The sequence below is a fragment of the Triturus cristatus genome, chromosome 5_2 (genome assembly GCF_964204655.1).
Source record: "Triturus cristatus chromosome 5_2, aTriCri1.1, whole genome shotgun sequence".
In the NCBI taxonomy this organism is placed as follows: Eukaryota; Metazoa; Chordata; class Amphibia; order Caudata; family Salamandridae; genus Triturus; species Triturus cristatus.
Window position 1 is genome coordinate 411,877,304 of NC_140588.1, and position 17,082 is coordinate 411,894,385.

General features: G+C 40.9%; 1 protein-coding gene across 5 annotated transcripts in view; it reads left to right on the forward strand.

Annotated features, from left to right (window-relative positions):
* The window catches only part of MTCL1 (microtubule crosslinking factor 1), a 490,856-nt gene extending 478,303 nt beyond the window's left edge, over positions 1 to 12,553 (forward strand). For 3 of the 5 annotated variants that reach the window (XM_085607318.1, XM_085607317.1, XM_085607316.1), the window contains one exon: positions 11,409 to 12,553. In XM_085607318.1, the coding sequence (XP_085463444.1) occupies positions 11,409 to 11,612 (204 nt within the window). In that variant the 3' untranslated portion in view covers positions 11,613 to 12,553. Of the gene's footprint in view, positions 1 to 6,057; positions 6,116 to 11,408 lie in introns of all 5 variants that reach the window. The other 2 variants (XM_085607320.1, XM_085607319.1) reach the window with 1 other exon arrangement.
* Positions 12,554 to 17,082: the final 4,529 nt, after the last annotated feature.

Here is a 17,082-nt window from a genome sequence, read left to right on the forward strand (position 1 = left end):
ACAAATCCTTCTGCAGCCGGTTTGGTGATTGCGCTCATAATAGAAGGCAGCACCAGATGAAACATAGACTGCAAACACATGAGTGAGTCTGATGCCCCCCAACAGTGACTACCTGTGCAAGAGCAATAAATAGTACAGATTAGTGCGGGCAGCGAGTTGGCTTATGAATCTAGCTTGCGAAAGAGGGACAATTCATGTGTTTAGGGGCATGCTTCAACTTTAACGCCAATGATTCACTAGGGAGAAAATTCCCTTGATCATTGCCTTAATATTGCAAAATAGAGCCCATTGTGTAATTTACCCACAAGCACAAGGGTGTTGACGCACCGAAACACTAGGGGTAGTTTAGAAGGTTTGGAAGAACTGCAAATAAAGCTGTGCAATGTGCAGATAATACCGTCTCAATCTGTAAAATTTAATCCTAACTGGGATGGGCATCTATTGCAATATTTTCCAAATTTCAACCTCCCGGCGTGTCAAATAATCCTCCAGACCATATCATAACGCATACTCTAAACAGCTACACTTGTATGTTTGTATCTGTCCATCAGAATGTGCTTGCGCAAACCTACCATGTCTGCATCAGGGCAGGCCTCCTGCTCACCAGTTCTAGGATCCATTTGCAGGGGTGTGTCTTAGTGCAAGCCTTAAGCACTGAACCAAGTGTAGCATTGTGTGTGATCTGCATCAGTTCTACTCTTGTGCTCACCCGCTCGAGCTTAACCCTTCGTGGATGTGCGCCTTGTAGTACGTAAGGTGTACACACCACGTGGCATCAGCGTAAGTCTTGGGCAGAACACCTCTATTGCAGTTAGCGTCAGTGTAATTCTTGTGCACATGAGTAATAGTAGAACCCTTTGTAGGGGTTACATCACTGTATGTTTACGCACACCAGAAATAGCGTAATTTATAGAGGCTTGCAGCAGGGCGACCGGGTACAGCAGCACTGCTGTAGATATTTTCGTAAAATCGCCTCTTTGAATCTTTAAACTCTTGAAATTCCAGGCGCACTTCCCAAGAAAACACCAATAAACCATGCCTCTATGTTATAATCCACATTTGCACATCCAATTGCAACTGTTTACGAATCTAGCGAACATCACACACTGGGTTCACTTTTTGAAGTAAAAAATAATACAGGTCGAGTTTTCCAATTATACACTGGACCTTGAAGCTTGGCTGTGAATTGAACACAAAAATGGCGAGGTAGAAACAAAGAGCAGGAACTGTGCTGGAAACCGGAGAATCAATGGCAGGAAGTCGAGCGGCGTTTAAGGTCGTTGCAGAGCTGCTCTGTTTTTGTAGCACACACAATGTTGCAGTGTATCCGTTGCCCTGGCTACCAGTGAGGTCTGTTTATCAACAAGGCCCTTAAAGTCTTGCTAAAACTCCCTCCAGACGGCGAGTTTCCAAGTGTTGGCGTGCCAAGGCTTGGCATACAGTGGCACTAGATTTCTGCTCAGCACTGTTGTGATGCATTTAATTCAGAATGTTCAATACTGACACCCAGAGGACTCTTGAGGTACTGTAAGGGAATGGTAAACGCCCACTGGCCCCTGTACAACTGTATACATTACAGGTGCATGAATGTTATGGGGGCAAAGCACAAAACAGCCGGCGACAATATATCTAGGAAATGCAGAGGGTAGGCAAAGCCTTGCACTGAAAATAAGACTGTAACCCACCCACATAGTATTTGCTTTTACCTTTTCTGAAAAACCACGATTTCCGAAATGCACTCCAATGCGTTCTATGTGGCCATTTTCTTCAGTGCAGTGTTACTCCAAATTGTTCCACGCCCCAGGGTCAGACCCAATGCAGTGGTCTGTGGGAAGTTTTGAAGTAATTTCACAGAGTTGTCCATTGCACTACTGTAAGGTGAATAATGATGCCTTTATTTATAGCTTGAAACAAATCATACCCCATGAAACAACGGTTGATTATCAATAGTTATCTGATTAAATGTGTTTCTTGCATTTAAACTCCTCATGTCTTAATAACGTCGGTATCCAATTGCTATGACATGGGTGGGTGAAAGACTACATATTGGGTGTGACATCATAATCTATAAAGCCTCGTGGGTCTTAGGACCGCATTACTTGTGCTTAAAAGTAAAGGCGTCACTTTTTCACTGCCAGAGTTAGTAATACTAAAAGTCGTGTTAACTCTGCGGGTGCAGAATTAATGACGATTACAGGTTGAACCCAGAGAATCCCCTGAGGAATTATTGAGGGAATTAATAACTCCGGGTCTGACTTCCTGGAAATTCCTCATCCCCTCCAACAGTTTTCCCCAGAATTTATGGCTGCTTTTAGCGGCTTAAGTGCCTGAGGAAAATAGGATGGGTCAATTAAGTTTCTAAGAACCCGTGATTCAAATGAGTCTGATGTAATTCCCAGTGGGGCTGGTAACACTGGGGTCAGTAACTCTTACCGGCCCTACTGAGAATTTAGGGCATTGTCACTGAGCCCATTAGTGTTGACCGCAACATGGACTGGATGGACTAATACAGCAAAGAGAATAGCAAATGGTATGCTCTAAAAATATTGAGGGCTTAATTATTAGAACCTCGCATTAATGAACTGTTCTAGCAACAAAAAAAAAGATGGAGAAACTGGGTAAAACTATACCTAAGATATAACGTGGACAACTGAAATAGAATAAATATGTTTCACGAGGTGAATTTTGCTACATAAGCGTTTTTGTTTAGAATTGCTTGGAGGTAAAATTAAAGGCACAATCAAGACACAGCTGAGAACTGGAGGACACTATGCAATACTGCACAGCACTTTACTTTGAAAATTAAACAGCTTCCATTTCCATGTAGATGGAACATAATATCTGTAACCAAGATAGATGGATGTCCTCAGGACCCCATGTTTATAAATCTAGGCTTTTCTATTACCAATTATTGTCAGGTGTGTGTAATATTGTACCAGGACTACATCTCCCAGAGTGTACCAGACTGTAATACAGTAAAAGGACAGTGCTTGGAACATGGTCCTCCTGACATGGCATGCTCTGGCCCCGCATCTTGCAATGTGCAGTACAAAGTGTTGTACCTTCTAAACCAAGACTAATGAAAAAAACACACACGAGGAAGATCCTTTTGCAAATACAAGTATTAGGCGAAAATAAGGCATGAACAGTATTGGGTTTGAACGGAAAGAATGAAAAATAATGTTTATCTTTAACTATTGAAGTCACTGAGTAGAGTGAATTGTTCCGTGGTTGTCTTCATGGCTCCATGTCATCACGATCACACACTTTCCACTGGTCTGGTTTTTAGCCGGCAACATTCTTGATTTTGGGGTTTGCAGTTTTACGTTTCCCATTGCATTTATGGACATGCGAGTCCCATCATCCTGGGTGTTGTTGGCTAGAAACACTTAAGGTGCCCCTGGTCACTGGGGCCAGTTGGTAGCCGGTAAGTGGCATGCTGCTTTTTAATCAAATGTCTTAGTAACACTAAATCCAGTTCTATGTAGGGCCTTTCCTTTGCTTCCTCTTCCCTGTGGCTGGCATTGAACCAATTAAAACCATTCCCAATTTTGCCTGTGCTTAAGTCATGATACTATAATATGTTGAAATGCATGACACAGTAATTGGCGCTTCCTTTTCTTATATTTTGGGATTTATGCCTAATTTGCACTGGGTGTGCAAAATAAAGAGAGAGAAATAGTGAAAGATGGATAAAGAGAGGGGAATAAAGAGGAAGAGATTGAGAGCGGCAATGGCAGAGTGGGGTAGTAGGCGAGAGAAAGAGAGGGAACAGATATTGAGACGCACAGCGAGAGAGACCGTGAAAGACAGAGATACAATGAGGAGAGAGAAATGGAGAGATTGAGAACAAAATGAAGAAACGGGGAGAGAAGTGAGAGAAAAGTGAGAGAGATTTAAAGAGAGAGATTAATAGATATATATGCACATGTTTAGAGGGAACGAGAGACGGAAAGAGAAAGGGGACGGATACAACAGGATGAGGAGATAGAAAAAAGGAGCAGAGCAGAAGTACAAACAGAGAGTGAGGGGGGAGAGAGAGAGACCGGGTAAGCCCTTCAGTCGATCTCATGAAGTCCCGAACATATTACCTGCAAATCGTTGCTATCAGGTGTTTCATTTTAATTACATCAAAGGGAGCAAATTAAGACTATAACACCCATAGTGTATTAGGTTGACAAACAAAGCCCCCAAAAAGTCCTCAAAACAGGAGTAGCCTGGACCTCAACCATATGCCTGCCCACCTGATTTAGGGTACAGTTTGGAAGTGACAGGCAGACCTACTTAGCAACAGTACAACATAATGTTGTAATGTAATTCCCTAAACATAACCGAGACTTGCTCCCTCTGTTAGAGTTGTGTCGTAATAGAACATCTTCTTATTCCTTGAGCAAGTCTTATTTTGGAGGAAAATCCATCTGGACTATTGTCAACATTTGGGTACAATGTAAGAGATAATTCCACCAGTGGATTCCCCTCTCCATTTACTACTTGCTCCAGAAATCAGAGTTTTCTGTTACTACTACCCTCTAAATCAGGCTTTCATTGTTAGCGAAAAAGAAAAATCTGTGGCTCAATCGCATGTAGGTCAAGTAGCTTTAGAGGCAAGTTAGTCAAATGGTTTTCAAGCCATCCAACAACTAAAAAACACGAAGAAACCAAAAACACCAAAGAGACTCCTGGGAGTAGGAATGGAGATAATGTCGCTGCTTCTTTCACCCTGTTTCATTACTCTCTTCAGACATACCCACCAAACCTCCAGTCGATCATGTACTGGCGTATGGCCCATTCAGTACAGTGCTGTACTGTGTAGTTTGGTTGTGAGCGCAAAACCAACTCCTGGGACATTACCACTGTAAAAATGACGAAAAACATTGGACCCCTCTTGCTTCACTATAGAAAGCCACAACGGATGGTAACATACAATGGTCTCATTATTTTCTGTTGAAACTCAACTCCTAATCCGGTTTCTAGAGGTATTGTTAAATACAAAGAAGGATCAAACAGTGAATTGTTCTCTCCCGGACCCCCTTCAGGGGAGAAGAAAGTGCACTATTCTATTTTCCTCTGATCTACCTTTATTTTCATTAGGAATTGAAGCAGTTGTCTTCCAATTCTTAAATAGGCCACTTATGAAATTAGTGTGATGTAGTGTTAACAAAGCAAACCAAAAATGTCAAAACAAAAACAACCTAAGAATACAGACGACCAAAGTTGGGTGTCTGTGCCCAAATGGATTATGTGCAAAGGTATGTACATAGCACCAGACTACCATTTTTAAATAAAGAGGTCTTACACACCTCAAAAGACAATTAGAGTAGAAAATGACTACAAAGAAGTGACCATAAAGATGTGGCCAGGGGCCTTATCCTGAATATCCTGTTTATCGCGAGTAATACAGCACCTAATAAATACGGATACCACCGGATTTGTTATTTATGGTGTTTGCTGTTACCGCAAAATAATACACCTCCAAATGAGGTAATGGTGCATGTCTTTCAGCTTCCAGGGTTCAAAAGTTGGAAAATTTAGTATCTTTCATGTACAAATTCTGCCAGGTTTTACCTGGCGAAATTTGTGTGTGGAAAAGGTGAGGTATTACCACACAAGTTGTAATGCCTATTTCGATTCAAACTTCCGTTTGCATCTAAATTGGGATTAATGTGACCATGAGAATAAGGGCCCTACTTATTATACTAACGACCTCTACAAATAAAAAAAAAAAGATATACAGCGTAAGGGAAACACAAATACAATATCCTACGCTGTTAATTCTGTGGCTTCTATTGTTGGTGTTAACAAAATCACCTCTTTTTGAAAGATAGATTCCAAAGTTCCAATTCATATATATAACCAATCCATCATACTTCAAGTTAATCAATGTAACATACGAACTAGTGGTTCTGTCTGTTGGCGACTTGCAGAATGTTACCTGTAGCTATAACAGGATGAGGAACACGCAAAGGCCAAACTGCAAAAGCTGCCTTGTATGACTGACATTATTTGCTATTTCTTTTCTTTCCAACCCTCTTTCTTTTTTCTGTCTGTCCTGTCCAGAACCAAACTGTCTTACTAACTGCCCCCTGGGGACTCTAACCCTGCCTGCCTCGCTGCTGTAAGTTCTTTCTAAATCTTCCTTTCTAAACTGTATTAACACTTGATGTTTGACAAAGTTTCAGTGATATCTGGTGCTCTGGGAAGAAGACAAGACGCTGAAGGGACTTGGGCTAATGTGGCATGTACAGTTGTGATTTAAAAGACTTTTGTGTTTGTGAAAGTCTCATAGTGAAACATTGTGCTGATAGTTGGAAAAAAGCACAAATATACTGTAACTAGAAGGCTAAACATTGTATTTTTGCATAAGGATTAATTTGTGTATGTTGGCTGTTTGCGTCTCATTAATGTCGACTTCCACCAGAAACCTAATGTTTTGGATTAGCTCTTAGCACCAGATTGGACTTCTAGAACCTTTTTGTTTACAGCAGCATTCCAGCTGGGAACAAGATTCCCAATCTCGCCCTAGCACCAGGGATCAGTTGTATGTGGGTGCCTGAATTCTAATGCTTCCAACTCTCACTTTCTCCTTTTTGCTTGACAGGGACCACGGCACTTTACAAAAAACTCTGATACTAGGGGCCTTCAATGGCTTATTTAACATATTTGATACTCATGCCGCGCATCTGAATGCTTGCCACGGGTTACGCTATTGGGCCATCGCATGAGAGTTTCATGCTGTCTGCGTGTTACATGCTGACTGAAATGCGGGTCATGCGATTCTACCACTCTCAAAGTATGAAGAGATGTAACACTAGGTCACGTAGATCAGACTTGCACCATAAATAAATATGCAAATCGTGGATAAACTCCAAAGTCAGCAGTGGCAGTCCAAAAACCAGTCTTCCCCTCTTGGTAGTTCCAAACAGGGCTTTCCTCTTCATTTGTTTCCTTCTTATTTAATTACTTGCCTTCTTCTTCTTGTGATTGACCCTTCCATGGCACATAGCCTTTGATCATCCTTTAAATTGCCTGACTTGTGTCATTCTATTGCTCAACTTTAGGGGACTACTTTTTTCTTTTTCTTTCAGCACTCCATGACGGTACATGTGTTTTCTAGCTCTTTTCCTCGTATGCTACGTCTCTACCCCCAACACCCTCATGCTCTGTGTTGCTTGCTCAACCCGCTCTCCAAGATCATCTATTGCTTTCCCCATAACTACCTATTTTGTAATTATTTTTGGGGCCTCCACTGGCACAGTCTCTAGTGCTTCCTTGCCCACAGCCCTCTACCCCTTGCTTTCCCCATAGAGTGCTTAATTTGAGCCGGTGCTTTCCGGTGCTGAGCACCGGCACTTAATTGGTTTCCGGTGCTCGGCACCGGCACCTAATTGTCAACACCAAATTTCGGGCAGTCTGCCACAAGGTGGCTCTGCTCATGTACTTTAGAGATGAGCAGTATAACTATTGTTTAAGGAAACAATATACATTAAAACATTGCTAATACCTGCCTCCCCAGCCATTCCTTTAGCTGTGGGTACCTGGAATAATGTGAACTGTCGCATTTACATGCGAGAGAGAGAAGGTATGTAGTTGTTTTGGCAGCAATGACCAGGGTGATGGGTGGTGCAAGCTGCAGTGGTCTCCTGGTCAGAGCCCCGGCACTTAATATTTTACAAATTAAGCACTGCCATAGCCCCACCTGCCTGTTCCTCCGTTGCTCCACAAACTGCTCGCAGTCTGTAACCGTTTTTATTTTTGCGGGCTGGGCAGCTGCCGTTTGCTGCTGGGCTGCTCAGATTATGCAAGAATCCAAATGTTGTTCACCATCATGAATTGGTGAATAAACAATGCACACACTGTCCTCTAGACTCACATTATCCGCGGTGACGCATATATTGATGCACCAACTCAGTTAAAATGAATGAAGGCCAATTCGCGGGGAAAGGGAGAATCCTGTGCTCAAATCAACCATTATTGAAAGAGTTGCACAAGTAGGCTTCTTCTCAGTTTTTAGATTTATTCAAATGTCAAATTAATCGTTACAGAAAGTAAAATGTTAGCTTGAATCAGAAGCCAAATTTATGAACAAATGCAATAATATAATGTGGCTTTAAGAAATAATAGACACAGCACATATTGCAATAGTCAAATTAATAATAACAAGCCCTAATGCAAAAGGGCCGCACAGCATCTGGACCTCTCTAGTACAAAATCGAAATGAATTAATTCCTCCCCAGAAGGCACATCTTTTATGATGTTTCAGACAGTGAGTACAGTTCCTTAGCATGACATTACGTAAAAAGGCAGCACTACAATGTTACTTGCACAGAAAGTCAATCAGACTGTTAATTTCCAAAGGACATACTTGGAAACGGTTTTCATTGGACAATCCTCAGAAATGCAATTTAATACACTGTACTGTTCTGCACTATGGACATGGCAATGAAGGTTTAGCTCATACATTTGTAATATTTCAAAACGAATCCCTTCAGTTGAGAAGCTAGAGAAAAATATTACTTTACTCATACAGAGTCGGGACATGGCTGCAGTTGAATGCCAATCATTTGCTAAAAAGAAAATGAAAAATGCTTGTGCACATCATTTAAACAAGCACTTTTAATAATGTGGCCTGGTTATGTCAAGTTAACCACACTTATGTTAAGCAGTATTTTTCGTTCTAAAATTTTCCACACATGCGTGACATAGGGACGATGCCTTCACCGGTAGCAGCTGTGCCATATTGCCTTTATTTTATTTTTACCAGTGCTGCACAGCATCGGCAAAAAGCATTGGCCAAGGCAATAGCTCCCAAAGGAGAGTTGCTCCCTCTGCACTCCTAAAACTAACCACCCATGTTGAGTAGGAACAAATCATCCGGAGGTGCCAGGCCAGATCCCTTCTGAATAGGAACGCAAACAGCAGACTGGTTTCAATCTTTGTCTGCCGCACCAGTAAGGTGCAGCTTGACTCCTATGGCACAGAGGCCTGCAGGACCCATGTGTGGGGCGCACCTAACACAGATGGGGTGTTTCATTGAATTCTTGCCAACCACTGATCGTTACTCTGGGCTGCATTTCAGTCCACATGGAGTGATCAGTCTACGTCATGCCCCGATAGGAACCATCCAGCCCAAGCTGCTATACCTGGTTCCCTCTGAAAAGAAACACGAGCATCGCCGCACAGCTTTCAGCCTCGGGACTTACTAGGGTGCCCTATACTGTTATGGTGTAAGCTAGATGTGATAATTTCTTGCCTCTGAAGTGCATCTTGTCAGCAAAACAGGACTCTGAACCACAGAAGGAGAATCCGGTGTGAATGTCTGGAGGCATCAGCTTTGAATATATGAGTACATTCGGGTAAGCATGAAGGCAGCCACTAGTATGGAGCTAAATAAATGCAGTAGAGGGAGTAGCAAACCATCCCTAGCCACATCATACCTATCAGGCAGAGAAATGAAACGCTAGCAGATAAACGGAAAGCATTTCATTGCATCAAGATGCAACAATGGAAGCCAGCATCCCACAACTTACTGTCAGTTCAAACACTAAACCTAGAACCTGAAGCTGGTGAAATATATACACTTACAAATAACAAAATAGGAGAGATTAACTTTTGCAGGAGATCAACACACACACCCCTCCCGACATTCCCAAAGTCAAGTCAATCCTTGAATACAACAGTACATGTCCTTAAACGCTGAACTGTAACAGAGGAGAATGAATGACAACCAGAGCCCAACATACCTTATCCTTGCGCCACAGCGGTAGTAGTCTTCAGGTACAGATATTCATATGTGCACTTTTATATCCTGACAGGCCAGCATTTCCCTTTCCATTATCTTTAAAGGAAATCAGTTCCCTTCATAAACAATGCTTCTAATTTAGTGATCACCCAGATTGCGCCTCTTTAAATTCCACCTCCGATCTAAACTCACAAGGATCATTTTCAGCCCTGCTTCACAACCTAATTTGCATATTACTTCCCCACTTTCTCACGAAGCTACTATAAATCCCTAAGATTAACACACACCTACTCCTACTTCAGTACACCTGGCCTCCCCTCCCATCTTGGTGCTCTACCACTCCATTATATCTTGTTTAGATGAAGCCCTCTCTAACCTGATTTGTGGTGGGTCTTTTAATTGTAATTTGAATGGGTGTTTTCACTATTTGATATCAAATTTATGTACTTTCTATATGGTGTTGTAGCGTGCATGTTTGGAAAATTCTCCACCAATTCATGCAGCTCATGTACTCTAAATAGAGCTCATTATTCTCAGTTTATATTGAGGATTTTCTGCCAATTCATATTGAAAATATTGGCTCGCTGGCGATATTTGCATCGTGGATATCAAAGTTGGGTAAATGCAGCCATTTATCTTTAATGAGGCTTCTGCATGATTTTTAACTCCACAGTGTCTTCTGTTTCCAAATGGAAACTTTCAGTACTACCACATTTGAATTCTGGTTGATCTTGCTACAATGTAGTGGCCAATCAACCCAGCGTACACTTGGACTGCCTTGAGCTTAATAGCAAAATCTTTCGCGGTTTAAAGACTTTACTTTGTTTTTATTGAGATATGTATTTTTATTTGCACTGTGCACCTGTAATTAGAGAGTTTTTTAATGCATTCTGTCAGGATTCATATAAATATCAATGGATAGCTCTTAATAATGGGGTGCACTACTTCTTATTGTAGACTAAGGAAAATCAATTGGGCGTCGGTGGTTGAAATGGGTCTGTGATTCCTCCAGACAGTTGAGAAGCTTCAATTCAAAGTCCAAGTAAAGTACAAAAGGGGTCTTAGAAGGGCAGTCCCAGCAGGCGCGGCGGAGTGCAAGCTGGATAAAAGCCTCAAGAACTTACCTTCTTATGGTTATTAGGTAACAGTCCTTTGGCGTATTTAAAGAGTGATGAGTGGCTAAAATGCTTTGCACACTCTAATGAATATATTGGGACTACGTTGATAAATATTTTGTTTGCTACGAGGACGAAAAAGAAATGGGACTGAAACAGATAAGGAGGACTATTTTCTCTGATCTTAACTTCAATTGCTGGCCTGTCTTTTTAAGATTTACATTTTTTATTCTTGGGAAGGATAGCACCTCTCCAAATAATTCATTTGCGTTGGTTTTTCAGAATACATATAAACTGAAATACAGACAAAAGAAAATTGCTTTCAAGTTCTACCCTTTCTGCTCTGTTTTTTTACGTTTTTTTTACCCTTTTCTCCTTTTCTGTCTTGCATGCATGACCGCCTATGCTGGCCTGTATTCGCTGAAAGTTTGCTTGTGACTATGGCTTATTTTACTTACAATGTTTTCTTAAAGCTTTAAAAGTTACCTCTGTCTGCTTGATTTAATATTTGTTCCTTAGACTGTTTCTAATTCTGTTATTTCTTTCGTACCAAGGAACTACATTGTCCTGAATTAGCTCCGCCTCTTGAATGTTGCTTCTCCCGTCCCGAGAGACCAGCAAATCAGCGCCCGCCCTCCAGATGGGCCCCCCATTCCCCTACTGCCTCACGTTCTCAGTCAGCCTCTGATCTATCCGATGCATCGGGATGTCCAGAAGCAAGGATCGAGAACCCTAACCAGGAAGACCAGCCTGCATGAATTATCACTGTATAATTCACGGTCACATGCACACTGCCGCCCCGCATCACCACGACGAACAGAGCGCTCTCGCAGTTTCACAAAGCCGCGAACATTTCAGCTGTACCCGCCCAGCGTTCAACTTATGGAGCCGAAATGTTTCTAGAATGAAACAGTTTATGTGCCTGTAACAACTTCGTTTTTCATAGCTCAGAAAACTATTTTTGTCTCCATCTTTTCTACATATAGTAACAGAAAATAGGTAACTAATAGCAAAAAAATAATAAACTAAAATCTTAAGGAAAACAGATTGCTATATCTCTCTCCGTAACAACTGCCTTTTTGTTACATTTGCACTGTTAAGTTATCATTTAAAACAATAGTTCTTTTATTCTATTTTAACATCAATCTTAAGCTGGACACAAAATACTAAAAGAGGCTTCAGAATATCTGAAGCAGTAGAGAAGAAAGCCATTTGACTAGTTGACTAGAAATATATGTTAGTTACCTGTAACCTGTCGGAATACAGGAAAAGAATGCAATGAAAGTGAATGAAAGTCTTGCCAGGTGTACAGTATGCACACAAGACCTGGTTCAAGTATGCATGCCTCTTGGTTTCTAGCACTCTAGTGCATGTACATAATACTGCTACTGTATTCTACAGAAGCCCGTAATTGTAAGTCAAGAAGTCCCACTGTAATAATGTTGTCACTTTATCCGTACTGTAGTTTTATTGTTGTTATACCTGCATTGACTATACAGGAGATGGATTTTTAAATTATTGTTAATAGTTCAACTTGCTATGTATGTACAGTGTTGACTCTTTAAAAAAAAAACTCATCTTGGTTTTGAGAAAATATTGAATTACAATTTTAGGTCTGTGCATACTAAAGCATAAAAGATATGTTAAGAGATCTGTATGCGGCCTTGAACGTGGAAATAAAACTCTCACTATTTACAGATCGGTGGAATCCTGTGTTTTACTTAAACTTGTCACATCAGTGGATCTTATATTGGGACCGCCTGTCGCCAGTGACTCGCTGCTCTTGCATTACCATCCTTACTGGCCTCCTGTCATGAAGATGACTTTCATTCAGAGCTCTATTTTTCAGCCAGCAGCATAAAGCATGTAGTTGACCATATCCACTATTACCAGTCAGTCAGTCAATAGAGCTTTATTTCGGCAAATCAGCCATAAAAGCAGTACAATCAAAGAAAACACAAACACTATTGCCTTATAAATTGTTAAAACCAATAAAAAAGCTCTACGTAGACATTAATTTAAGTTAAAAAAAAAAACCAAAAAACTGTAGATGCAGTAAATTCTAAAACACATAAACAATCGCCCATTAGTTGTCATTGAAGGTGGCTAAAGGACATAAACCTAGGTGTTCCCTTTTTTCCAAGTCTATAATCGTGGCTCTACGGGTGCACCACATTGAGAGCAGGAATCTAGAAGTGACGAATACAATCAATGGAGTGCAGTCGTATTTCAAAAGCCTATATACTTCCAGATAATTCCTAATTCCTAGGTTATTACATAATTGCCGAATCCACCTTACTCTAGCTCTTTTATATAGGGGGCAAAACATTAAAACATGAAGATCAGTCTCATCATTTTCTGTGCACCCCGGACATCCCAAAGGGGGAGTAAGGATTCCTCTCCACTTATTTGAGTAAGCCCTTAGGGGAAGGGATCCATGCCTAAATTGTGTGTACAATTTCTTTACCAGATAATGATAATACTCCATGTTGTATTTTTGTCTGGCGATGGAAGAAGGCTGCCCATATACTTCAAAGCAGAGGCCATACTGTGGATGAATACAGCTGAATCACTGGCCCCAAAATAGGTTAATACCACTGAATCAATTGAGCCTTGATTGTTCTCTTTGCCTGGTGCTGGAGCGGGATTCAGTTTAAATAAAAACTCGGTTTACCATCATCCAGGCTAGTTCCCGCTGTCACTAGGTCAATAGACCTTTGCCGTTGTTGAAGATTAGGAGCTCTACATCACTCAAATTATAATCCCAATTCCCCAATCTATTTTCACAATTCTCTAATCTATTTTCAGTCACTAATGAGCCTGGTATGAGTTGGAGGGTTTTATTATTCACAATTTTAGTAAGTCATGTTTATCATATCACAAGTAAATCCATTAATATCACTCAAGAAAATCTTATTAGCAATCAATAATCGGTTTACAATCAACATATTGTAATAAAAATGTCTTAACTGTGTTCCATTAAGGGAAAACGCCTTATTCTAGGAATCATGAGAAAATAGGTGTCAGTAAGGACCCATAAGGAGTTGAAGCTCGAGAGAGTGAGAGTTCAAGCATAAAGCTTCAGCGTATAAAGTTGATTCAATAAGTCAAAAATCAACCAAAGCAGAACTTCCTATAAAGAGAGGTTCGAGAAAGTCAGTAGAATCTCAAAGCAGTATGGAATAAGGATAAAGCGATAGGGTTTGGATCGGCAGTAGCAGTTGCAACCGCAATTAGCAATGGCAATAGGGTAAAAAGATGTGGTATCCTACTCTCCACTCTATGACCTGGCACTATTGTGAACAGTCGAATAATATGTGCAGTCTTCATGTTTCTTCTCCTCCTCTCGACTAATCAGCTTTCCATGCTCTCATGGGAACACCTTCACTCCCCATCCTCTCACAGGAATCCAATAGTCCACAGACCGAAAACTAAGTTTCCAGCTACATTGTATCATTTCTCAGTTTCATAGAAGTCTTCTGACCATTCAGGTCTACTTCCTCACGCATTGAACGACATTTATATATGAAAAATATTTTGTGCAACACCACCCTTTGAAATTAAACCAGTATGTTAAAAGAGGTCAAGTTCCGTTTAAATGCCTCATTTTTATGTGAGGTTTCTTTATTACCTCATTAAACGGGCTTCAAAGAAATGTTCTCTCATTAAAACGAAATTTTAAGACTTGGCTTTTTGAATTAGCATATCAATAATTGGTTCAGCATGGTGCTCAACGAATCTGATAGCGCCGGGACACTCACTGTGTGCTTTATAAACCCTGTGATTGATTGAAACAACAATTTCTAATCATGTGTTAAGTCTTCTTTTGTAGAAGTAGAAATATCTTTCAGAGCAAACTTAAAACATTTATGCAACTATTTTTTTTTTTTGAAAAAGCATGTTCATGGAAAGCTCAGCAAATAAACATTTTTATGCATCTCATAGCATTTCTAGTCATGTCAGCTTGTCAAGCAATATTGCTTCAGGCATTTGAGGCCTAGTATGAGTAAATATAGTTGCTTACTGAGAAATGTGCATTTAAACGCATTTCATTTTTGTTATAGCCTATTCGTTAATTCTGCACATTTATTATAAACTGCATAATTCTTCGATATTTATTAATACGCACCCTCACTGTGTACAGTCATCAACCAGGCACCGCCTCTAGATAAAGCATGGGAGAATGTTTTGAGGGAAGTGCACCATTGACTGTTAGCTGGGCTACAATAATTCCACACTAACTAGTGAAACACCCATTCTATCTTGATAAACAATTCAAGCAACTGCTTAATGTATCAGAATGCCGAAGAAAATCATAAACCGATTACCACTGCCTGCTGCAGAATAATGCAGCATGGGTCCATCCTTCAACTAAAACAAAACACAACATTAGACTTCTTTCTGAATATTGCACTTGTTGGCCACTCCGAATAGGTCTGCATTTTAAATAGTAACCATTGCCCATATAGCCCAGAGGTGAAGTGCCCCATTGTGTATCCAGTTCATGGCACAAGGCATTAGATTGTAAATGTATGGAGACCCCAGCTTGTTAATTCAATGCTTTTATTTGTGCATTGATCTATCCCTTACATAGTATAACTGAAGACTTAAAGGGCAACACAAGTCAGGCCCCTGCCTGATATGCAATAAAAACACTGTTCAGGTTATTGGTGTTTGGTAAGCAATTGGCAATGGTCAAACATTCAGAAAATCTACATGGTTGTTGGTAGAAGAACCCTCAAACGATTCTCTTCCTTAAAAGGCCACCCTAATTAACCAAAAATGAGGGCTGCAAATCCACTTCTTTAAATGTTGTACACCCAGGGTGCTTTCACGTAGCCCATGTTATTTAACATTGACATGGAGCCGATAATAGTCCGGATTGGCCGCCTGGGAATCACACAAAACCTATATACTGATGGCGCGTTAAGAGTGAGTAGCACAGTGCATTGAACTTTGTTTCAGCAGTGCTGGGACAACCAGAAGTTGCTGGACTCGTATTGTAACAGGGGTGCCGTTTACCTCTCCTGTCTAGCGACTTACCTTATAGTTGGTCCAAAAACTGAATTGCAAATATATCCCTTTAGTACTTTACCCTATGGGATTAAAAGGGCGAAGTGCCAAAGCCTTACTTCTTAAGGAGGTAGTGTAAGAGAATAGACTTCGAACCCAAACAAGACAATCGCAGCAGTTAATAAACCAGTGTCCAGCCAGGGCTTTTACTTGAAAGAAAAAAGTATTTGTGTCATGATACACTGTTAAACACTGCACTTGAATCTAAAAGGATGAAAATACTACACCCAGTTATTACTGGTGAAAAGTGTAGGTATGGGAGTCAATCAGTCTTAATCTCCATTCTTTCTTCCAAAGCTGTGGATACAACAATGCTAAAGCTGGTAAGTTATAGCTGTCTCTAGGCTTACCGTGTATCTGCCACAGTGTCTGTCCGTGTCTGTCCGTGATCGTGGTCCTCCAAGTTGCAAACTTAACCTTTAAACTGTGAAGCAGGGGCTTCTCCCTTTGTATGCTGCTGGTTGAGGCATGGGGGGCACTCCTACTGGTGTGCGTGCTGTAGCACCGTCCTGAGGTAGTGCTGACTCTGGGCCTGCACCCTGCAGACTATGCCGATGTTCTCCAAATATGCCATAGTGAGCAAGCATGCAGTAGATTAGTTGGTATGGCGCTGCCGTACGTCAACAAAGTCCGCACTCACGCCTGTCACAACAAGGGACATCTATAGTGGATCTTATAAAACCCCTTCCCACCACCACCCAAACAAATGAAGGGCCCATCCCGGGTTTCAGCAGTGATTTTTGTCAGGGGCCTAGTCATCACAAACTCTTCTTGGGATGAAACCACCAAACATAGTTATGAGTTTTCATAGCACCAAGACATCACAAGTCACAGTTCACTTTAAATTGTTAGCTATCTGGAGACAGAGAAATAAGGAGAAATTAGCTTCTGCTCTTGTGTTTTTGGAAGTCTGGTCAACACACCTACATTGGTTATTTGCTTAATTAGTGCAGAACTAAGGGAGTCTACAACTGAGCGCAGGTATCTGGAATGGCTAGTGCTTCATTTGAGCTGGTAGTTGTAAGAGGCCCAGCAGAAGTCATTTTTAGGGACCAGCATTTCTTTTCTTCCATCACACTTTAACCCGGAACAAGCGAAAGAATAATGCAAAAGGAGAAAAGAGAAATACGGAAACCGTGACACTGAAAGAAAGCT